The following is a 24,323-nucleotide window of genomic DNA, read 5'->3' as shown; positions in this document are numbered from 1 at the left end:
GAAAATCAGGAGGAGGAGGAGGAGGAGGAGGAGGAGGAGGAACGGGAGGCGGAGGAAGAGGAAGAAGAAGAAGAGGAGGGAGGAGGAGTCGACCCACCTCGCGAAGTCCTAGCCCGCAGGCAGCGGCGCGACGCGCCGGGACGCCCGCCTGACCAAGCTCGGGGAAGCCGGACGGCTCCGGGCCGCAAGCAAGGCGGGCTCCGGCTCCCGCCAAACAGACCTTGCCGGCCCGGCTCGCACTTTCTCGCCGCTCAGTCTCTGCCGAGAGGACCTTGCGTCAAGGCTGCCCAGGGAAAGGCATGGAGCATCTCAGCCCCCCAAAAAAAACTTCCTCCCGGATTTGTAGCATAGAGGAATGTGAGCGCCGGAGCCGCGACTGCTCGCCCTTTCTCCGCCTCGCGCCGTATGCCCCTCCTTACTTCTCCACTAGCCCCTCGCCCTTTCTTTTCTCTCTCTCTCTCTCTCTCTCCTTTCTCTCAGGCTCGCCTTCTCGCTCCTTCACTCTCCTTTTTCCCCCTCTGCTTTTTGCGAAAAAAAAGGGGGGGGGGAGAAAAAAGAAAGAAAGAAAGAAAAAACCAAAGAAAAGGCGCAAATCATGCACAATATTGTCTTTTGCGGTTTATCTTCCTGGGGAGAAACTTTCACCTCCTCAGCCGGGCGGTGAGCGCGAGACTGATAGCAGCAATCATTCCTGCAGATAAATGAATTGAAAGGACGACACCGTCCCCCCCTTGATGAATGGGAGCAGGGGGAGGTGTCACGTGCTGCTGACGCGGGCGCCCATTGGTGTGCCCACACTCCCCCCGCCTGTAGCCGCCGCGCCAACGGAGGGCGCGCCGAGGCGCCGCGCGCCGTTCATTGGCCCGCCCGCCTCATCAATCCCAGGTATTGTAAAGCGCTTGACATCCCCTTTTGACAAACAGGGCTGCCAGGAGTAGCAACTTTTTTTTTTTTTTTTAGCCAAATTTTTCCCTCTTCTCATGGAAAAATTGTTTTGCCACGATTCCTTTTCCTTCTCGCAGTGATATACACTCCTTCTCTCTTCTGATGCCTCTCTGTCTCCCATTCCCTCTCCCTCTTCCACTCCCTCTCACTCTTATTTCTATCTCTATCATATCTCTCTCTCTTTTTCTCTATCTAGTCCTTCTTCAGACCTGCTCTTAGCTGAGCGATTAGCTACTCCGGGCGTCTCCGAGAGTAGGAGGTGGGGATGGGGCTGGTAAACACAGCTAAGGCACTTCCAGAATGTCCCGATTCAGCAACTTTCTTTTCTTTCTTCTCCCCTCTACCCCCACCCCTTCAAGGGCAGCAAAGGAGGCTTTTGTTATTTGCTCCTTTTGAAGTTTGCTTCCCTCTTGCCTCATCCCCCTCCTGTTCATAATTTAAGATCTCGGTAGCACACGGGCACTCCACTATGAATTTACCAGAAATGTGATTTCTTAGGGTAATCGGCTGCCTCGATTTTCTCACTTTTATCAAATAAACCAGGCTTCCTGCGCTTCCCTCCCCCCCCCCGCCAATAAGCACAGGTGGATGAGCTCTCTTAACTTTCCAGGTTGTTAAGGTGACATATTTTTGTGTGTGGCAAATTGGAAACATTGTTGCCGAGTTGGGTTTTTTTTTTCCTTCTCCTGGGTTATTCTTCTTTTTTCTTCCTTTTCCTTAGTCTCCCTGGTTTGCCCCCGCTAACCCCCTCCCTCTGCACTCCTGTTCCCAACCGAGGCCCCTTTCATTCAGGTAAAACTGTAAATTTCCCAACGCGCCATTGTTCTTCAATACTGCCCAAAGCTCCCTAGAAATCCCCGAATACTTTTTTGGTATTTAAATCCCCGATAGATAGGACCAATGTAAATTTTGTGACATTCAAACCTTTTCTGGTTCACAAATCAGTCACCCTTGTCACAGTTATTGAAATTCCGCAACTCGCCACACCAGGACGGTGGAAAAAGCGGGCGCGGTCTTTGTTGCCGACCAGGCTTTTGATCGCCAGAGAAAATTTACTTACCTTCAGATGAGTGAGCAGAAAAAGAAATAACACTCCCTTTGATTTAGTTAGGAAAATGCAGACATTTGGATTCAGTGCAAACATACAACACTCGCTTGTTTTCGCGATGCGGCCCTCGATTAACCTGTCTTTGCCCAGCGCAAAGTCTATTCAACAACTGCGCGTAGTTGCTTTTTGTCCCGTCCACAAAGAGCCATTGACTATATATTAAAATGATTGTTGAAAGGTAGAGGAGTATGGCACTTAAAAGCAGGAAAAAAAAAATCCCTGTGACTCAATCAATTAAGGCGAGCAACATTTATGCATTTCAAAAAATGCACGCAGATGCGGGGGGTTGGGGGATGAAGGTTGCATTTCTGGAAGCTCTGTTTAAAACCCAACAGCTCCGGCCGGCCGGCCGAGGGTTTAGCTGTAGCGTCTGCATATTCATTAGGTCTAATTATTTTCTAGTAAGGAAAACACAAAAAGCCAAGAGTCGGAATCCTTCAATTTGCCCTTTGTTTCTAACTTCATTTGGCTTCTTTGCAGCTGAATCAGAGCCCTAAACTCTTCTCAGACAAAGAAACCTCAACTCATCCTTTCACTGGCGGCCCCGTTAGGAAACTCACCAGTGCCCCGGCGAGAGGAAAAAATGAAAATGAATATTTTTTTGCCCAGTCGCCCGCGCGGGCCGCACCGGTGGGAGGAAGGCAGGGTCAGCGGCAGCCTCTCCTCGCCTTTCTAATTTTCTGGTCTTTTCATCGACTAGATTATCGCTTGGTGTTGGCAAGATGAGTTGCCCTTTCCCTGGGCTCTCCCGGCTCAAAACTCCGCTTGTGTATCTGGGATGGTTTCCCGGTGTCTGAAGGGACCTGGCCAGCATTTGCGCTTATTGTGCTGGGAAACAGAAATTTGAGAAAGGAAAAAAAAAAGAAAAATCGTATGTCCTGTCCCCAGCAACAAGTCAGTATAGCAGCCCAGTATTCCCCACCAACTTTGAGTGGAACCAGGTTGGGGAATGGAGGGAAAAGGGCTATGGCTAGAGGGGTGGTTTTTCAAAAACAAAACAAAACAATTAGTTCATTCAAAAGATGTATCAGAACTACTCAAGGGGAAGTTGGATCTTGCCTTCATTTCAGTTGTAAAAACCTTATTTGCAAGGAGAAGTTTTCTCTAGAGGCTGTAATAGTGTTCTCACTAGGGAGAACAAATATTGAACCCACCTCGCCTGCCGTTCAAAAAAAAAAAAAAAAAAAAAAAAACAAGGGAGGGGACCTGAGGGGGAATGGTAGCCGTTGGGAGGGGGAGAGGGAAAATAATTCTTCAAAAAAGAAAAGTCAGTCCTCTCTCTCCAGTCCGTGGAAAATCCAAGGGGGACGTTGACAAGAGGGTATTTTTAGGAAACGCTTCCAAATATACAGGGTAAGAGTGAATGTGAGGAAAAAAAAAAAAAGTTGTGGGTTGTAGAAGTTATCAAGTGGGATTTGCGGCGCTCTCTGCAGGAAACGCAAGCGGCTCCAGTTCAAAGCCACATGCACCAACGTGACATATAAGCCATTAAAATATCATCCTGACGGCTCATTTCTGCTTCATCATACATTCCCTAACTGCTTCCCGAAAGCTGGAAAAGGAGAAATGAAGGATGACCGCCTCGCTGGAACCACAAAAGAGAGGCTTGGAGGGGTTTGTGGTTCCCCCTCGGCCACCCCAAAGTGATGTGCAGAAATGAGGCGATCCCGGCAACAGGTGGAGCGGGGTAAGTGTGTGAGTCCAGGGGGCAGATAGATGGGACCTGTACAGTCAGCTGCCGGGTAGCAAGCGCCCTTCGCGGGGCCACTGGCACCCAAACCCCACTGGGGAAAGAGGCCCAGCTAGACTTTCTCCCCATCCCCTCCCTCATTAGCCCCCCAACCGTGGGCATAGGCCCCACCCCATTGACATTGAGGGGAGGAGGGGGCCCTTCCGCCAAGGGCAGCGCTGGGGATGAGTCCATCTTTTCTTCCCAGGGAGGGGGGGGGGGGCAAGGAGGACGAATGGGGTTCCCACTGGCACCGGGACCAAGACCAGCTTCTTACCCACCCGCCTTTCCTCCCCTCCTTGTAAACTGCCTGGGTGCCCCACCATAGGCACAAGGAGGGGAGTAGTGGCGGAGAGCTTTCTTTTCACCAAGTGAGCGGGACCCTCTCCAGGAGGAGGACCCCCCCCCCCCTCCAGGCAGCTTCTCGCCCCGTCCCTGCGAGGATGGCAGGGAGGGACCCGGCTTCCCCTTTCCAGGGTCAAAGGAGCTAAGTCAGCCTTGCTGGCAGCAAGATGATGGAACTTCTCCGCCCCAACCGGAGGGGAGATGCTGGCTGGGTCAGTCGCGGGGCCCGGATCCTCGCCCTCGCGTATCCTGGTCCTGCTTCAGGAAGTTGACCGCTGGGATCCGCTCTCTGCGCGTAGCGGGCCACGGGTTCGGGACTTGGCTTTCCTTCTCCCAGATTCGAACGAGGGCTACGACTAGTTCTCTGGGGAGCAGGCCGCAGCCGCCTAGAATTCTGATCAGTATCTTAGACATTTAGGGACACAGAAAATTTGGGGCAAGTAAGGCGGGAACTGAGTCGAGATGTGAGAGAAAGCTAGGACTGCCTCAAAGGCTCGACCGGAAAGTTTTGGGTTGATGAATGAGGTTGGCGGTCCATGGGGACAGCTGGAAGCCAGCGAGGTCTTAGGAATGGAGAAGGGGTATTGAAGGGCTGTACTTTGGCCGGCACTGTCTGCAGGAGGCTCCCTATGGATTCCAAGGCCATATTTCTACCCACTTTCGAACAGCATTGGCCTCAGAGCGACCCAAGGCGAGGCACCAACTTCCTTTCCTCTATCTAGCTGCCGGCAGGTGGGGGTCGGGGGTGTTCAAAGAGACAGTTAAATGTCCCGGCTTGTCCTGCTGGCAACCCACTAATGCATACTCTTCTTTGAGCCCACGGAGGTCACCCAGCCTTCAGCCCGCAGCCAGGAAACCCCGGAACTCTTTCCTCAAGGGAGGAGAAAAAGGCGAGAAGGCCGTCACACAGTCCAGCCTTGTCTCTGTGCTAAAGGGCCTGATGGAGGGGAGTCGGGGAGATGTCGGTACAGCTGGCAATAGCAAACTGCGGGTAGAAGCCAGGAGCTTTTTTTGGTTTTGGCTTCAGAGCTCCCTGGCAGGCTGAAGGGCCCCTGTTCTGCACTGTCCCAGCTGAGCCGTGGCGGAGAGGCCGGCATGCCTTTGCCTGAGTGCCTGCCGGTTAATCAGTGCAGAGCAGCGTTCATGGCTCCCGGACTAAAATCTCTGGCTTGGAAAGCAGGCTGTAGGTGACCTCTGACCTTGAGCAGGCTTGAGCAGTCCAGGGTGATCCTACAACGTTCAGCCTCGGTGTTCCCCCAAAGAAAAACAGTGTCTTTTGCGTGTACCCACCGGCCCACCTGCTTGGCTCTCCCCCAAACCAATTAATTACGGCGGCTGGCTGGCACCCTTTCCTCTTCTCAAAGTGTGAGGAGGAAGGTAAGTTCTGATGTCTCCAGGTTGTGCTCCTGACTCCTGATTAAGTAGCCATGGGAGTGTGCGGAGACAAACCAGGAGTAGTAATTTGAGAACTTAGCCAAGCATTTTCAGAGCTTTTATATCCCTGCCTTAGTGGGGAACTCATGTCTAGGGGCCCAGGGATTGTTCCCATATTCTTTCACCCCTCCTTCAGTGAGATAACTGGCTTGCTAAGTGGGACCAGAGTTTGAACCAAAGGAGGAGATATTTACCCTGGTTCTCTACACCAGCCTGGTGATGGAGCTGCTGCAGAGCAGCATAAGCTCTCAGCTGCCAGGCTGCCAGCCCAAAGCCCAGCCTCTGCAGCATTTGTTTGCATGCCTGTGGGTTTGTAATGCACAAAAGACTGCCAGGATCTAGGGGTAGAAGCGACCCAGGCCTCTTAAGCAGGGAGGGACTTGGGCAGCATTGTGGGTGGATGGGGCTCTCTAGGGAAACACACCCATTTTCCTCTGAAGCAAAAAGGTAAATTCTACTAATCCCAACCAACCAGGATGTTTCCAGTGCCAGATATCCTGCCATGAGGAAATTTAGAGCGATGATGCCTCGCGTGCCAAACTTCAGTAGGAATGTAACGTTGGGCCCCCCCCTCCCGCCCGTTCTTTCCTGATTTGTGCAGGGAAGAGCTTATTACTTTTGGGGATAGAAGCCTTTTGTTTAGAAAAAAATTGAAAATAAATAAAACCTTCTGGGAAAAGGTGAGTCTACCCCCCCACACACACACACACCTCAGGCTTGGACCTAGAAAAGATAGAGGAAAGGGCAAAAACACACAAGCTAGTTCAAGCCCAGGTTGAGGGTTGAGGGAGAGAGAAAGAGATCTTTGAGCATAGAGAATTGGAAAGCCTTTGAGATAGCAGAGCCCCATTTGGATTTGGCCTGTGGTTCAACAAGTTAAACAATCGCTTGTTCTGTGGGCTGGAGTGTCAAGACAGGCAGACGTCCTCATTGACAGAGGGCGTGCTGTGTTTGTCCAGCCTGAGACCTTTTCAATGACTGTTTGTCTTTCTAGGCCAAATTGAGGGTTGGGGCTGGGTGGATCGTCTCTCTTTGGCTTTTCCACTGTCTTTAGTGTTGCCTGACAGATGCAAAGGTCCCCAGGATGGGTTTCAGACTTCAAGATGGCCAAAGGTTTGGTAGCATTATCCACAAAGTGAATTTGATAAGGGATGCAAGTATTACGGGAGGGGGGAGGGGTTGCAGTTCTGACATTCTTAACTAAGAACTGCAGCCAACCAGGACCAGATGACAGAAATGATACTTTCCCCCCCCCCATTCTGGTGAATTTTATACTAACTTTAAAAAATCAACCGATGATGATTTCCAAATGGGTTTGAGGGTGGAAGCCATGTAAGGATAAGGGATCCCACACCACTATGGGCAAGATCTACAAATCCACAAAGAAATTTCTCTCTCTCAATTTCAATATTTGTACCTCAATTTTTAACCTGTCCACCTCCCAGAGGACACCTAGCCCTCCTCATCACATTTTACTAAACTCAGTAAACTTAAAGAAAAAATGGGAACTTCTCATGCATTAAATTCAAATTCAAGAAGTTAGAGGTATTTGAACACTGGCTGGTGCTTAAATCCTATTTACAAGGGAAATCAACAAATGAATTTCACAAAAAAATGTCTAGGAGGAAAATGATTTTTAATATTTTGTATCACGAAGGATATATTGTTTTGCAACGGTAGTTCCCAGCAGAGTGCTTTCTCTCACTTTAAAATTTGAAAATGGTTTAAGAAAGACTGAAAGACTCTTCAGACCACACTGTTTTTCACTCATATATTAAGGCCACACAATCTTGCCATACAAACATGTATGAAATTGTTTAACCAGTGACCATCTCTCTTTTCTTCTCAAACAGGCTCAAAGTCAGAAAATGAGATACAAGACTTCCTTGGTGATGAGGAAAAGATTACGGCTTTACCGAAACTCCCTAAAAGAGTCTAGTAAGTTAAAATCCTCTTTTGAATATTGGTTTGCTGAAGTTATTCTTTTATAGTGGGAAGTTTTGTTTGGTCTTCTGGTTATGTTGAGTTGTGAGCTTGGAGATATTTCTTGAGTTCCAATGAAACTGAGAACACCTTGGCGTTTGATGCATTTGCACACAAATCAGTGACACAACATCCCACCAGCAGCCAGCTAATCCCCCTCAATGCCTACTCATCTGGACATTCCAGAATTAATATTTGACGACTCTCTCATTGAAACAACCACCCCTGACCTTCTGCAGTTCCACTGTCACATTATTCTATGACATATTCATCTTGAATTCATTTCCAGACGATTTGATTGGAATGAGGTTTGACATGTATTGGCTTCCATGAAAGGAGCAGACTTTGATCTTGGTGATGGGGTTTACATGATATGCATCATCTTTACCAGGGACACCAGCCTTCTGCAATGTGGCGGCAACTACGTTCCCACAATGTGGTGCCTGAACAGGGAGTGACTGACAGCCACTCTGTCAGGAATACCTTCATTGTGAAGAATTTAATTTAATATTCCATTTAGAATAAGCATATGATTTAGGGTTGGGTGTTTTCCCTTCCAGGCGCTTCTAGTTTTCCTCATTTCAACTATACCACCAACTGACGATGCTTGCCTCCAAGGTATTCCCTTGGTGGAAGGAAAATCAACCTTCTTAACAAAAGTTAAATGGACAACTCAGGAAATGGCTTTCTTCTATTATTTTGGGATAATTCGATGGTAGAATTCTCAAGAGAGATGTGCTTATTATGTAAATTCACTTGTTTTAATCCCTCAGTGCTGTTCTGGAAGGTCTTTGACCATGTTTCTTAATCTTTTGTCAAAAGATGTTTAGCAGAACCCTTGCTTGGAAATTAAATTTTATCCAAGTATATTTTCTTTCATACTCAGTTCCATTAATGATGACTAAAGCCCAAACTTCCATAGCAGAGGAGGGAAATATCTTCCTTTATCTCCAAAATCCTAGATCTCATCTCCTTTGTACAATTTGGGCTGGGACATACAGTGGGCTCCTGGGGCTGAAGTTATTATTTTTTTTCATAAGACTAGAGACAACCTCTCACTGCAGGAATCTAAAGTCTGTCTGTGAATAGCCTATAAAGAGATATGTTTCTTGTTTGGGGTGGTAACCTGGCTAGAAACAGGGAAGAAAGGATTGAACAAGTGACTGCAGATCTAGATGCAAATATTCAGACAAGAAGGCTTATTCTCGTCTAGGCTCTGTGTGGTGGCCCTCAGCTCCTGAGACCCTGCTCTGGGCATAACCTGCAACAGATAATCATCAGTTAGCATTGCTTAAAAGATCAAAGTGGAAAAATAGCCTAGCTATTGATCTGAAACCTCCCCCATTTCTTTCTTTTCCAAAGGAGAGAGGTCAGACATTCCCCTATTTGAACCAGTGATGTGAGGAGCTCTGGCAGATGGCAGGGCCACCAAATGTCATATTTCTATACAACAGGGCTAAAAAATCACTTTAGTGTATGCTGTTGCTTTGGCCAGGCTGAGGTGAACAAAGGTTCTTAGGGCAGGATTCTGGGCACTGGATGGATGTTTGGCATCTGGTAGTGGAGCTTGCTCCACACAGGCCCCTACAAAAGCCTCCAGTGCTTCTTTGAATTCTGCTGAAGATCTCTGGGCTGCAGAATGTGGTGGTTTTTCTCCTGCAAATCAAGTAGGAAAGTGAACTCAACAGGGCTGTAACTCCCAGCATGGTTAGAAATAGAATGCTCCAGCCAAGCATTTGGTATTGGGAGTCAGTGTGGTGAGATAACTTTCTGAAAGAAAAATTGTGAGCACCACTGAGGAACACCACTCCTCAGCCTGCCCTGTCAAGTCAATGAAGTCAGGACTCTTTGATACTTGGCACTGGAAGACTCAAAGAAACCACCCCGAAAACTAAAATATACCTCCCCGCCATCGGCGTTCCACCTGTCATCTGTGGTTACCTGGATACTGCTTTGGGTCTTATTTCGGAGATATGCCTTAAAGACCCTCATGTAATCACCTAGAGTTCCCTGTCTATATTAGTGGCTAAATGGATTTTTTTCCCTCCCTGTCTCTGTCCCTGGGAAAATGTCCCTCTAGGAGAATTCCTTGTCCCATTTCTGTGTTTAGCCAACGTGTGAACCATGTGGCTCCAACGAACTTGCAAGGATCAGACAGCCTTACTGACCTGCAGGTCAAGTAATCCCTGGCTACTCAAGAAGCATCTACCCGGGATGGGTCCATATGTTTTCAGTACTTCAAGAGAATGCTGCATCTGGGAAGGAGCTCCATGGGGCCAGGTTACTATCGGTGAATTTGGCTGAATCAGACATATCTGCCCTTTCGCTGTTGGCACAAAAAGCCACGCACATGTTCAAAGTTTTTCAAGGGTAAAGTTAGTAAGAGTATATAGCATACCAACAGTCTACAAGTATAAAACCTCTGCTTCTTATCCCTAGAGTCTACAGAGTCAGGGCTTAACTTAGGGGGTCCACAAACTTGAAAGGGAAAAATTACATCTTTATTTTCACCACTTTCTAATGGAAAGTTACATGTTTTTTCTACTATATGTGTTAACAAAAACAAGACTATTAGAGTCCACTGGCTTCACAAAGCTTCCAAAAGGGTCCATAGACTAAAACAATTTTAATACCCCTGTTCTCTGCTGTTATTCAAAGCTTTTGATGTAGGTGAGGTCACGGTTATATATTGAGGGACCCATTTTTGTGCAAATCAGAGATTTAATGGGAGCAAAAGTGGATGATGAGTTTGACAAACATCCTGAACGGTAGGTTGTCGATCATGTAGGTTCAAGTGGAAAAGAAGATATTTTTATTGCTGGACCACTGCAGAAGTATCCCTGCACTTAGGCCTGAAAGCTACAGGAGGAGTTGACTAAGCTCTATGTTCAGAGTTGGTTAGGAGAAACAGCTAGGCAAGGGGTCCCAGGGAGGAACACATTCATTTTGGGTTTGGGTTTTTTTGTGTGTGGGGCTTTTTGTTTGTTTGTTTGTTTGTTTGTTTGTTTGTTTGTCTTTAGAAGCCCTTCATGGGTTTGGCCCACACTTGCCTAGACAACTGCGCATTCAACAGACACCTGAACAGTGAGGAGCCTTGAAACCACTAAGACTAGGCCTGGCCATCACAAGGGGGAAGAGAAAACAGAGTGAGAGACAGGAGAGGAGGCTTCTGTGGCAGAAGGTAAATCCCAGAAAGAGAGAGTATGGGAGGAGGTAAAAGCCAGGAAGGAGACAAATCCTCAAAGTCTAGTCTCAACACTATGTACACATCCTTGGTTTCCAGAGCAGAAGGGATTCGACTGTCAAAAGCTCTCCTTCAACCTTTCTTTTCCTTTTCTCTTTTTCTTTTTCCTTTTCCTTTTCCTTTTCCTTTCCCTTTCCCTTTCCCTTTCCCTTCCTTTCCCTCTCTTCTCTGTTCTCTCTCCTCTTCTTTTTTTCTTTTCCTTTCTTTCTTTCATTTTCTTTCTTTCTTTCTTTCTTTCTTTCTTTCTTTCTTTCTTTCTCTCTTTCTCTCTTTCTTTCTTTCTTTCTTTCTTTCTTTCTTTCTTTCTTTCTTTCTCTCTCTCTCTCTCTCTCTCTCTCTTCTTTCTTTCTTTCTTTCTTTCTTTCTTTCTTTCTTTCTTTCTTTCTTTCTTTCTTTCTTTCTTTCTTTCTTTCTTTCTCTAACGCAGCATCTATTGGTCGCATTGCTTAAGCTCTTCCGGCCGGTCAGAGGAGCAAAAGACCTGGACTTGTCAAAGACGAGGGAAATTGTGTAAGTTAATCCCTCGCTAAAATGCGGCCCGAGCGGGGAACAATGTATTAAATGAAGAACGTCTCAAAGAATCTGCCAACCATTATATGTAAGTTAATTATTTTTTTAAAAAAATTTAAAAGAAACCCTTTTTACTGACCAGGAAATGTATAAGAATAGTTCTCCGTGCTGGGGGTGGGTGGGGCAGCTCAATCAACTCCAAGTCAGAGTTCCTTGCAATCTGTCCAAACTTCTCACCTCGGCTAGGGATACGGGATCTTTTACTCAATCCTTACAACTTCTCTTAAAAATCCAAGCTTTCCTCTGCTTTGGAGGCCCTTTCTATGGCCGCTAGGGAGGCCCAAGTACCTAAGTTGGCATTTTTGGCTTCAGAGAGCAGGGCAGGCGTTAGGGCGAGCAGCCCTTTAAATCGCCAAGCTGTGCAGCCAGCCCTAGCCGGTCGGCGGCGCAGACAAAGGACACTCCCCCCTGTTCAGGCGGTACTAGGCTAGGCCGAAACTGAAAGGTTTATTTCCGCCCGCCGACCCCCACCCCAAGACGGTGGAGCCTCAGCCTGGGAGGGCGTCCGGCGAAAGGAGGCCATGGGCCCGCAGTCCCTTTCACAGCCTGGGCTGGGAAACTTGGTGTCTGTCCACTCTTCTCAGAGCCCTAAGGGCTAGCGAGCATAGACGCAGAGACTCCGGCCACTGGCAACAAGTGGAGGGAGCTGAAAGTGGAAGTGATCGTGGTCCCCTTTCCCAGAGGCTCTGTTTGGCGTCAGGGTACAGAGCTCAAGACTGCAAATTGACACGGGGAGACCCGGGGATGAGGACCTGTTTCTCCTTGCAGCGTGCCCCTCGCCTCTGTTTCTTTGGCCAGCCGGCCCGCGGGGCGAACGGGTTTGTGGCGGAGAGGATTCTTAGCCCCTCTCGGGAGAGTGGCGTGGGTTCGAGGCCAGTCTCTCCCAGGTCGTTCTGGGTCTGGTCAGGGCCGGAATCTTGGGTTTAGGGGTCTCCGAGCGCCACTTGAAAGGAGGGGCTGGCAAGGCTAGGTGGGAAGGATAGAGTGGGGAGAAGGGAAAGGGTCGGGGAGTCCAAGGAAATGAGAGAAAGAGACATGAGGGACACGAGAAATTTCGGAAAAAGCGAGAAAAATAATAATAAAGCTCAAGGGCTGCTAGCCTGAGAGTTTCCTCCGCTCCCGGACGCGTAGTCTGCAGTCCCTGGGTACAGCAGCCCCCTCCCCCCCCTCCCCCCGCCTCTGGCTCCGGGGACAGAGCCGAGCAGGCCGCCATCCCCTCGCGCCCGGTGCTGCCCCGTCCGCAGGGCTGGATCTGCCCGTCTAATAACCCGAGTACTTTACGTAAGGCGCAACACCCCCTCCCCAAAGTCGTGGTGAAAGAAGGCATAACCCAACCCCTCTCACTTCCTGGAGCAGTGAGGCAGAGCAGATCTACTCAGCTGTCCAGAGAGGAGGGGGAGGGGGCTCAAGAGGAGAGAAAAGAATCCGTGCCCGGGTCAGAGCGCATGAGCAGTAGAAGCAAGATATGTTGGGGGTAGGGTGGGGTGGGGTGGAGAGGCGCTGGAGCAGGAGAGTGTGTGTGTGTGTGTGTGTGTGTGTGTGTGTGTGTGTGTGTATCTGCGTGTGGCGGGACCTGTCATTGCTGACGTCGGGCCCGGCTGCGGGCCAATAGGCGACCTAGGCGATTGTTCCTCTCCGCGGGCCCCGGCCATGGCCCCGAATCTCTATTCACTTCCTCACGCGCCCCGCTGCTACCTCTGTAGTGTACGGGATTTCAAGTAGGCATTAAAGACTGAGGGAGGGGGGAACACACCCCGAAACTTGAAGGGGAAAAAAAAAAAACTTTGCATAAGTTTTTTGTGGTTGTTCTTTGCCCTCCCTGCTGTCAGGTGACTGGCCTGAGCGACCTGACCTAGGGAGCTCTGGGGAGCCCCGGCCAGGATCCAGCAGGCCGCCCTCTTTCAGCAGAGCTGGGCACTGAAATTAAAAAAAAAAAATGGCTGGGGCGCTTCCGCACCACCACCACCTAAAACATCACCGCTTCCCTCACTGCCATTTCCCCGCAGGGCTCCGAGACCCCTGAGTGCTCCAGGGGATTGGCTGCCAGAGCGCTCTGGGGGCGCAGGTCGGGCCCCTCTGGAGCACAGCCCGGGGTCCCCGAGCAACCCACAGACTCAGCACTGCGCACCCCACTGCCCTTTCCACCTGCCCTGCAGTCTCTCTCCCTCTCCCGCTCATGGAGCGGCAGGGGGCTCTACCGAACTGCTGCCCAGCCGGTCCGCAGTGGAGGTGCTTGGCCTCTCGCTGTCCACTCCTTTCGCTGCTGCCTCTGTCTGGCTCGCGGTCCCGGCGCTGACGGCAGAGGCCGTGGTGTGGCTGGGCTGGGCCTGCCCCCCGGGGCCCGGTGGAATGCTCGGCCCACGCCGCCCGTTCTCACGCGCGCTATTTGTCTCCACAACAGGTAGCAGCTCCGGACACCATGGCCCCCAGCTTGCTGCCGCCTCCAGCCCCTCGGTGTTCCCGGGCCTTCAAGAGCAGCCACCGCAGGCCTCCCCCAGCGGCAGTTTGAACGGACTCCTGCGTCTGGGGCTCCCTGGAGACATGTACGCGCGGCCCGAACCCTTTACGCCGGGACCGGTGGCCCGCAGCGACGCTCTGGCAGCTGCCGCGGCCCTGCACGGCTACGGGGGCATGAACCTGACCGTGAACCTCACGGCGCCCCACGGTCCTGGTGCCTTCTTCCGCTACATGCGCCAGCCGATCAAACAGGAGCTCATCTGCAAGTGGCTGGCAGCCGATAGCCCCGCGCCCCCGCGCCTCTGCTCCAAAACTTTCAGCACCATGCACGAGCTGGTCACGCACGTCACCGTGGAACACGTCGGCGGCCCGGAGCAGGCCAACCACATCTGCTTCTGGGAGGAGTGTCCGCGCCAGGGCAAGCCCTTTAAAGCCAAATACAAACTTGTAAATCACATCCGCGTGCACACGGGCGAGAAGCCCTTCCCCTGTCCTTTCCCGGGGTGTGGGAAGGTGTTTGCTAGATCAGAAAATCTCAAAATACACAAAAGAACTCACACAGGTCAGTATTCGGCACTGTCTGTCTCGTGCGGACCCTCTGGGGGAGCAGGCGGCCTCTTCTGGGACCTCGGGGCTGGATTTCCTCAAGTTCCATCTGGGTGGAGGGAGGCTATCTTGGTATTTCCATGACCCAAGTCCATAAAATACTAATTATGCCCTTCTATTAGAATCACAGAAGTTTCCTGAGCCTGTGTGTGGAGGAAAGCAAGTGATTTCTGCTCTGTGAGAGGGGGCGAATGTGAACATACTTGGGTCTCTGTGTGTGCAAATGTGTGTTCGCTGATCGAGCTTGATTTGCAGGTTTTAAAACAGCACTATTCCCCAAAGTCATAAGACATAGTACCAATTTCATTTTCTTGGTCCTTTTGGAATCCTGAGGCAAGTGCTCTTCCCCTGGTGGACTTGACAACCTGACTAGCACCTGCACTGAGGGATCATCGGGCCCTTGGTGTCTTCTTGAGGATTTGGGGGTCTCATGGGCTGACTTTGCCCAGGTTTTGGAGCCTTGGTGACCTGACACTTGGGATGTTTGACAAACTCCTTTGCTTTAGCAGAGACCAAGGAGACTCATCTGCCTTATATGTCGTTTACTGAGCTGTTAAGTGAAATGGGGACATGTGTCAACCACATCTGTTAGTTCTAGTTAACAGAAAGAACAGGAGCCTGCTGAAGAGCATGCATAGTTGAACTCCTCTGGCCAGAAGCATCTCTAATTAATGCAATTGCAAGGAGAAAGTTTTCACACTTCCCAGAACAGCCTGTGAAGTTACATTAATTAGTTTAGCAGCCGATGTTTGTATTCTCTCTAGCTAGGGTTTTCTCACCCAAACACCCTAGAAGTTTAAGAAGGCAACATCTCCTCTCCTCTATTTTGGGGGCTGGAGAGGGGGACTGGTGGGGAGAGGAGAAGATAAAATAAGTTCCAGCTTGGTGCCCCCGCTTCTCTTACTCTCTTGGGGCTGTACCTTACTCACCTCTCTTCTTGGTGGAAATATCAGCAAGGATTGAAGTCAAAGGACTCCCCCAGGCTGTTACTGCTGGGGAAAGAAACTTGCAAATCCTGATTTCTCCCCCAAGCCCTGCAATCTTGGGGAAGGTCCTTGGCCAGGACGCTGGCACAGGTGGAGTCCAGACCAAAGTCCACTCTTAGTTTCCTTTATTTCCATAGTATATCTAGAAATGTACAATTTCCCCCCCACTGTTTCCAGTATCTTTCCCACCCCTTCTGCAAGTAGTTGTTCCCCTTTAGCGCTCTCCGAGTTTCATCCCAGAGGAGGGGAGGAGAAGTGAGGCCCCATCACCTCCCACAGGCCCGCTGACTCCAGGAGTTGATGGCCCGTACTGAGAAGGTAGATGCGCAGTCCTGAGCCAGAGAAGGAACTCATTTTTAATGACGGGGTTTTTTTTGTTGTTTTTTTTAACAAACAAACTTTTACTGCTCTTTGCCGGCCTACTGTTTGAAGTCCATGAAGCAGAAAATGGTTAAATTCTTAGTGCAATCGACCTACAGCAGAGAAGCAAGTTCAGTGCGCCTGGGCTGGCTCAGGTTTGCGTCCATTCAGGACAGAATTTTAAGTGCGTCCTTTCCACTGGCAGTCCTGACTCATTATCTCTGGAGTTAAAAAAAGAAAGAAAAGAAGGAAGGAAGGAAGGAAGGAAGGAAGGAAGGAAGGAAGGAAGGAAGGAAGGAAGGAAGGAAGGAAGGAAGGGAGAGAGAGAGAAAGAAAAAAGAAAAAAAAAACCACCTACTGAGATCTCCTGCTCCAGCGTTTCTCTCAACCCCCCCCCCCCAAGTAATGAAAAGACAGAGAGAGGGGGGGAAAAAAAACAACAAAATGTTTCTCAAATGGCAATAGACCTCACTACAAATTATTCATGAAGACAGTTCTCGATTCAACAGGAAAATAATTGCCTTTTCAAATATTAATGCCGTTTCATTTCCTCGAGTCGCGGAAGCGGCGAACAGGGGCTGATTTCACAGGAGTTGAGATTCTCCCGGATCTGAAGCCCAGGCCCAGCTTGCGAGGCAGCTGCCCCAAGCCCCATGCCGAAAGGTTTCACTTTGTGGCGGTCACAGCAATCCCGGAACAATGGTGCCGCCGCGAGGGAGATGCCGGGCAGCCGCCGAGCTTCGGCCTGACCCGGCCGCCTGTCCCCCAACCCCCCCTTCTCGGGACCCCTCAGCTGCGGGCTCGCCCCACCTTCCCCGCCAGTCGTTAGAGAGAGACAAGGCGGGGGGTCCCAGGTAGAGAAGTGACCGCGCCGCTACAGAGATGCTCGGTAACCTGGTCCAGCCACAAGTGCGAGAAAATGGCGCTAGCCGAACTGCCCCGCGGCTTCCGAACTTTGTGCGGCGGGCCTGGCGCAGGGCCGCGGAGGAGGCCGCTCCCGGGTGCTGAGCCTCTGGGAGGAGACTCCCGGCCCCTCTTGACTTAAGCCTCAGGCCCCGGCCGCTCCGGACCGGCTGCAGGGTCCTGGCCCTACCCTGCCTCAGCACATCCACCCACCCACCCACCCAGGGCGCAGCGCCCGGACACTGTGGGAAGGGAGGGGGCGGGAAGCAGTGTATGGGGGTGGGGGTGGGGGCGCAGTGTTAAGCGTGAAGTCCAGGGGGCCTCCTGCAGCTGGGGAGAGGCCTGGAGGGCGCGAGTGGGCGCGGCCTCACCTGGCATCCCTGGGGCCTCAGAACTTCCACTGCTCAAAGTGCCATGCTTTTTCCCCTCTGCTCCTCGTCTGGGATGAAATCATTGTTTCTGTTTTACGTGAATGTCCAACGAGGTGCTGGCAAGATGGGATAGGTGTGCAGGGGAATATTGGGGAAGGGGGGCGGTCAACCTCAAATTCTATTCCTCCTCTGTGTTTTCAGCAAATCTTGTTTTCTTTTGCAGGCCCTGAATTGCATGGTTCTTGTAAGTAATCTTAGAAAGAAAAGAAGGAAGGGAGGAAGAAAAGTTTTAGTTTTGCAGATGCCAACAGGGATCAGAGAGGAGAAAACAAGGGGCAAATAGGGACACTGATGTATTCTGCATCTTTCTCGTTTTGTTTTTGTTTTAATAAAATGGTACCAGTGTGCCGAGAAATGGCAGATGCCAGCACCGCCCAGTGTTCCACTGTATTAGCAGTACTCCTGCAGGGTCAGAACGCAACGACCCGACCCTGCCAGAACCCTGGGCTCACTATCCGCAGCCGCACGGAGGCAAGGGTTGTGCGCAAACCTCTGACTCCGCCTGAGCTTCAGCCCGGCTCAGGAATAGGGGCTTTGTGTGTTCAAACCTGCCCCAAAGCACCCAGCCTTCCTGGAAGCGGCGGAGAAGCGACCACAAAGGCAACAGTCCTCCAGCCATGCATCTCTTTCTTAGCCAGACGCTTGGTAGCCTTTCTCTCAACCCTGGGCGCCGGGTGGCATCCATTGTTTAAAGCGCCTAGACACTTCCTCTCCACCTTGCCACAGCATCTGCAGCTCCAGTAGGAACCTGGGCTTCCGGGTTCTTGGGGTCCTTTCCACCCCCACATTCCAGCGAATCCAGCCGCCAGTGAGCTGCAGGATTGGGGCTCGGTCTTCGGCGAATACTTCCACCCTAACGCGCGCTCGCGCCTTCCCGCGGCTCTATAGGGCATCGCACCACGAATCCGAACCCCTCGCGGGTCTACCCCGGCTGCCCGCTTGTCCTGGCCTGGTCTGATCTCAGCAGCTGCGCTCATCCCGAAGACGCCGAGCTCAAGGGTGCGATTACGCGAGAGGCCTCGGATCCCGCCTGGCGCGGGCAAACCCTGCAGCGCCCGCCTCTCAGCTCAGGCCTGCAAGGCCCGAGAGCCGGGCGTGGGTGGTCTGGGGAGGCTTTTCGACCTCTCAAGTCAGTTCGGACTGGGAGAGCAGGCTGCCAGTGGCAGCGTCTCCGGGAGGCTGCTGGAGCAGCGTAATAAAATATTATTGCCGGCGCGCGTATCTGGAGGGATCCCGGACGGTTTAGGCAAGATTTGAAGAATGCTGCTAAATGTTTGCCCTCAGGGGGTAGAAGGGAAGGGGGAGGGGGCTCCATTTCCCGTAAAAATCGCGTCTGAAGTGAATCATTGCTCAGAATACCTTTTCCTGCAGCACGAATCCACATTATGCACATATCGTGTGCAACGGCTGCGCATCTTTAAATTATTCCATCACCTTGGCGTTTGCACAAAATCTACTCTAGTAAATAATTTGGGCCATGGTAGGGTGCGTGCGGGGTTGACTACTGTGTGGGGGGTGTGTGGGGGTGTGTGTGGGGGTGGTGGGAGGAATACAAACGTTTGGCTAGAACAGCAATTTTAAAGCAAACGGACGCTAGCTCCTCGGTCAACTCTATTCTCGGGCAAAGATACTTCTGGTTCCGAGTGGAGAAAATTTGGAGGAAAACAACCAGAGTGGATCAGGATGGAAACTCGACAAAGATGGAGTCTTCATCGCTCCTCCTCCGTACCCTCCCCCGCCCCCCGCTCCGGCCCGGGAGGGAGAGGGGGAGGGGTGACGGCGCGCTGGAGGAAGCTCGGGGCGCGCTCTGAGCGGGCGAAGGGGGTGCTAGTCCTGAGAGGCCAAAAGGAAAGAAGGTTTATGAAAATCTTCTGTGGGTCTTTTTCTAAAAATGACAGAGAAATTGAGAAGGGTGGTGAGGCCAAACTGGGGCCACGACCCACGCGCACTAATGTCTCTGCGTTGCCTCCACCAGGGGAGAAGCCCTTCAGGTGCGAGTTCGAGGGCTGCGAGCGGCGCTTCGCCAACAGCAGCGACCGCAAGAAGCACTCGCACGTGCACACGAGCGACAAGCCATACACGTGCAAAGTGCGCGGCTGCGACAAGTGCTACACGCACCCCAGTTCTCTGCGTAAGCACATGAAGGTGCATGGGCGCTCGCCGCCGCCGCCTAGCTCTGGCTACGACTCAGCCACGCCGTCTGCCCTGGTGTCGCCCTCATCGGACTTCGGCCGCGACCCGCCGGTGGCCTCCTCGGCGGCGGTGGCGGCGCGTGGCGCCGACCTGAGTGAATGGTACGTGTGTCAGGGCGCGGGCCCCTCCGCAACCGCCCCCGCCGCACCCCCAAAGCCCCAGCCACCACCTGGTCCCGCCGCTGCCGCTGCCGCCACCGCCTCCGGTTTTAGCGCTGCTGCTCCGGTTGCCGCTTCCGGTACACTGACTGCTTGTCTAGGCGGGGTTACTGAGTCTTGAAGAGAGGGTGAGGAAGGAAGAAAGGATGGAAGGGAAGGAGGGAGAGAGGGAGGAAGGTAACCGCTAAAAGTTGTTAGAGCTCATTGAATATGCTAATATAATATCCATTATTTTAAAATATAAATATGGTTCCCATATTTATTCCGCAATCACACCCAGCACCCTCCACCCACCCCCATCGACCTCTTCACGACTGAGTAGCGTGACACCAGTGTTTGGGTGGAGAAAGTACAGAAAGAGACAGACGAAAGAAAAAAAAATACACATTAGGAGAGTTTATGTGCGAACTTGGCAGCTGCAGGCGGTGAAATTAAGACCACAAAGTCCTCTCGTGGTTCACAGAATGTGAAATGTCTTCCTCGAGGCCTGGGCTGCTGGGACTGCCACCGGGACTCCCTTCCCAGCTTCCATTGGGAGCCTCCTCGAAAGTTCCAATCGCAGAAGGTGGCAGAGGGAATCCCTGAGCCATTATCTTGCCTATTTCCTTCTACTTCTGCCTCCCTACATTCTCTCCTCCTTCAGCTATCCTCTCAAACAAAAATGCACAAGTCCCAGGCCCCAAAATTTCCGACTACTTATACAAAGGAGTTAAAAGGGAGAGAAGTTTAAGCACCTACCCCTGTGGATCACATGCCATTCTCCCAAGAGCTGGCCCAAGCACCCAGAAGTATCTGCTCCCTATACTTCTACCTCTGGGATAAGGTGTGAGTCCTAACAACGGAAAATGCAGACAAAGGAGTGCTAGAGGGGCTTTAGGATTCAATGTTCTGAAGCCTCCTGGGAACAATCATCCTCTCCCCACCCCACTACCCTTGTTAGAAGAGCTACCTTTGAAATCTTGTGGGTGCTTTGGCATTGGGGGTGCAGAGTGGGCCAATGACGTCACTGAGCCAAGGCCTCCACAGTGAAGGGATCTGGCCTAGGGAACAGTGCCTGGATGAATCTCATCAATTCTGGGATAATCTTTGTAAAAAATCATACAATTGTTCGTCTTATTTTTTAAAAGGTGTGTGGGGGGGGGAGGACAAGAGAGATTAACTTCAATAATAAATGTTTTAAAGGCAAATACCCAATGGGCCTAGATCGAATGAGTATTCGATATTCTGCGGACCAAGTCCCCAGATAAAGAACCAGATGTTGGGGGCAGAGGAGAGGAAAGTCTGCAATTGTTGCCAAGGAGGGGAGGAATCAAGGCCTGTTGCCCAGTCTCCCACCCTCTGCAGGGAGGATGGGGCTGCCCCCAAATCCTTGCTAACATGAGGGAGGGGGTTAGAAAGAAAAAAGAAGGGTGAAAAAGCTTTGGTAGACCTATCCCAATCCCCTAAGAATTGGAAGATGGGCGCTCTGGTAGTCCCACCTAGGGGGAGCCTGCTAGACTGCCCAACAAGTCCTGGCCCTGCAACTCTGCTGGGTTTTCTTCTACAGTCTCCCCTTCAGACACTATTAGACAATTCTCACTCCTGCCCTGCAGCCCCACACTTTCATCAGATAAACAATGTCCTAACTGGAATGGGAGTGTTTTCAGTACCTCTCAAAAAAAACCAGAATCTTCCAAACACACACTTAGTGAATCCATTCTTGTGGAAGTGGCCCCGCAATCCCCTCCCCCCACTCCTCTCACCCGTACAATGGAGTCCAGAGGCCGCCTGGCCAAGGGCCGGCGGCCTGCAGCAAACGACTCGTTCCCATCGGGGAAACACCCGCCCCACCGCCAAGGTGGAGAGGGCATCTGCAGAACTTGCTTCTTCTGACGTTTAAAAATTCTTCCCTCTACAAATCGGACTCATTCCTTTCTCTTCTGTTTCTAGGCCCCTGTTTGCCTTCCACTCCCATCCAAAATAGTGAAATAAAATAAAAATGCTTGGTCGGCCCCTAATAGCCTTTAATTTTTCATTTGCTTGTTACAGATGTCCACCGCGTTGCTCGCAAGGTAATCTCGCCCAACGCAGCTGAGCGCCCGCATCTAGCGCCTGCGACATCAAAGGGTCCGCGCACAAAGCAATGTTTCTTCGCCACGGTGCATCTTCATGGTAAGTTAGGATTTCTATGGCAATGGGCAAGTTGCACTGAAATCCTGAAAGGCCGAGCCTGGAGCCCGTCCAGGCTTTTCATTAAGGACATAATATTTACGTCTAACAGGCCTTTTTTCTTGTGTATACAAGTATATATTTTTGTTTGACGCGGACTAAATCATTTTCATTTAATTTCCGGTAAACAAAACCCACGCGAATGGGCACTTGTTCCCGATCATAATAAAAATGGATAATAATGTGAGGGAAGAAAAGGGCCGCTTGAATCGCCGCTCAGCCCCCTTTGTTTCTGCTTTCTGCGGTGATCAGAGGGCGCATTTGGGTTTGATGGCGAGTTTCTAAAGGCGAGGAAATGGTTTGTAAGAGGGGAAAGAAAAGGAGAAAGGTCTAATCAAGCTCGGGTTGTTCAAAGAGTCGGGTTTTGGGGTTGAAAGTGTGAGTTTGACGGTGCATCAGCATGCCGCGTTAGGCTCGCCATGGAAATGCGCGCGGGGAGCGGCCGCTTCAAAGGCGGCACACTTCACTGCAGACACTCTATTAAGATACATTTGCGCTGACCTTTGCTTTCACGCCATTTAATACTGTCACTACGTTCTCCAGTATATACTTCCTCTTTGGAACCAGCGTCGCCCGCGTTTAGGGGTTCACCCTACACTCCTGTGGGGAGGGAGCATTTTGATGCCAGGGACGCATTCAGGAAAGGAGGAGCCGGACTCCGTGCACCTTGACTGCGCCCCCAAAGAAGCTCCAGGGTCAAGAGTAAATAACTTTAGGGCAACCTCAGAAGCTTAACAAATGAGCATCCCCAGCTCGATTTTGTGCAACAAGCCTCTCTGCCACTTGAGCAGGGTAGAGGCCTGAATTTGAAAGGGACTTGTAGAGGGGACACACTGGTTGAATCTAAGGAGTTCAAACTGTGCCTTTGGGACACTACCACTCTGGTCCCCAGATCAACCCATTCTGCCCCCTCTATCCCAGAGGTCTCTTGCAGGCCCCCATATTGTTTCTCCCTAGTGTGGGGCATAGGATACCCATCAGGCCTAGGCTGGCCCTGGGCATGAACTCAAGAGCCCAAGGCCAAGGGGATAGGGAAGATGGCAGGAAAGTTAGAAGTCCATGTTCCCTTAATTGTCTTGTTGTTTATTTTATCCAAGTACCCCAGTGAATAGGGGAAAAATAAACACGGTGAAAAAAAAAATCAAACAGTAGAGTCTTCTTTAGTGCCAGTCCTTGTGGTTGAATAAAAAGGATGGTCCGCTTTCTATTGAGCTGAGAAATCTTTGAAGTGGGAGTTATTATCTGAGACATTCCTGCTTGTCGTCCTAACAACGCTGATGAAACGTAAAAGGTTCTTTGTCAGCGATTTGTTCTCCTCTCTGTCAAACTCCCTCTGCCCCGTTAGTTTCAAACCGTTTCTAAAGAGATAAAATCAAACTTCTTTAAAAAAAAAATACATGCACAGTACACTAACTGATAACTTTAGGACTCAGTCCTGCTAAGGAAAAAACAAAAGCAACACAGAGACATCAGGCCCAAGGTCTGTGGAGGCGCACAGATGTTGAGGGGCCTTTTGCAGAGGCTCTGGGACATGGGGGAAAGAATGCAGAGGAGGTGTAGGCAGAGGGTACATACCCCAAGCACCAACTGTGTGTCCACTTCTCTCTGTACTGGCCTGCACTCATCAGTCCCAGTCAGGTCACTTGGATGAACCTCCTTTGGGGACCCCTCAAACTCCCAATATTCTTGCCAAGGATGCTTGGAACCTTTGACTGCAGCCAAGCAATTGTTAATATTTTCTGCTCCTTCAAAGACAATCTCTTCTAAAAATAGACCCATTGTGTGTTTCTTCCCACTAGCAGCAATCAGCAAGCCCTTTTTGCCATTAATAGAAAGTAGAGTGGCTTGAAGGAGAGACATTTTTATCATTTCCTGTTTTCTTCAGAGTCTTGGCAATTGGAGTTCAGAAAGTTCAGTTTACAAGATAGTGTCCCCAAAGTGCATGCAAATACCCTCCTCCCATCCACATATGCAGTTCTTCATTTAATATTGTGCCCAGGAAAGAAAATTTCACCCTGTCCAGCTTTCCCCAAACCTCCCGATGTGGTTTTAAAGGTGGTTTACATACATAAGGATGTACTGGCCTCCCTACTGTGTGTGTGCTGAATAAATGATTTGTAAAGAAGTTTCCCCAAGCTGTAACCCATGCTGTTATTATAGTTGCTGCAAAATGTTGTCTCTTATATTGATTTTTATTTGTTTACTGGAAGTCCCCATATGTTTGTTTATATCACTAATTTATGGGAAATGTAATGATTGCAATGAATGTGAATTATACAGACAGGCAAATGTTTTGTAATCATAAATTCACACACACACACACACACACACACACACACACACACACAAGAAGCCTGACTGAAACCTTATACTATTTGGTACATCTCTACCCACACTGTTTGTGATTTATCATCTCTCCCCCTTAGATCCTTAAATTATGAACTAACCTGAAAGAAAAATAAAAGTTGTTATGTATTTGATTGAAAGTGATTGTTGAATGAAAAAACATAGTCGAAAGCTGTGGCTTCATCTTGCTGTAAATATGTAAAAATGGATTAAAATCTGTGATTCTCTTTCCCTCCAAAGAGCGTTGCGTACATGCAGCTCCATTTTGCTACTTTCTTTGGTAATAAATGTTGTGACGTTTCCCTTCCTCTTTTGAA

The 24,323-nt window shown here is 50.4% G+C and overlaps 1 protein-coding gene across 6 annotated transcripts in view; it reads left to right on the top strand.

The window, feature by feature from the left end:
- Positions 1-24,323, top strand: part of ZIC4 (Zic family member 4) — a 27,462-nt gene extending 3,139 nt beyond the window's left edge. The window contains exons 1-6 of one of the 6 annotated variants that reach the window (XM_058730152.1): positions 112-885; positions 3,487-3,740; positions 7,415-7,499; positions 13,760-14,377; positions 19,077-19,395; positions 21,481-24,323. In XM_058730152.1, coding sequence (XP_058586135.1) covers positions 7,430-7,499; positions 13,760-14,377; positions 19,077-19,395; position 21,481 — 1,008 coding nt within the window. In that variant the 5' untranslated portion in view covers positions 112-885; positions 3,487-3,740; positions 7,415-7,429 and the 3' untranslated portion in view covers positions 21,482-24,323. The other 5 variants (XM_058730153.1, XM_058730151.1, XM_058730154.1 and 2 more) reach the window with 5 other exon arrangements.

Source organism: Neofelis nebulosa, chromosome 5 (genome assembly GCF_028018385.1).
Source record: "Neofelis nebulosa isolate mNeoNeb1 chromosome 5, mNeoNeb1.pri, whole genome shotgun sequence".
NCBI classification, from domain to species: Eukaryota; Metazoa; Chordata; class Mammalia; order Carnivora; family Felidae; genus Neofelis; species Neofelis nebulosa.
The sequence above is the reverse complement of the archived record's forward strand: the minus strand, read 5'-3'. Positions and strand labels throughout refer to the sequence as shown.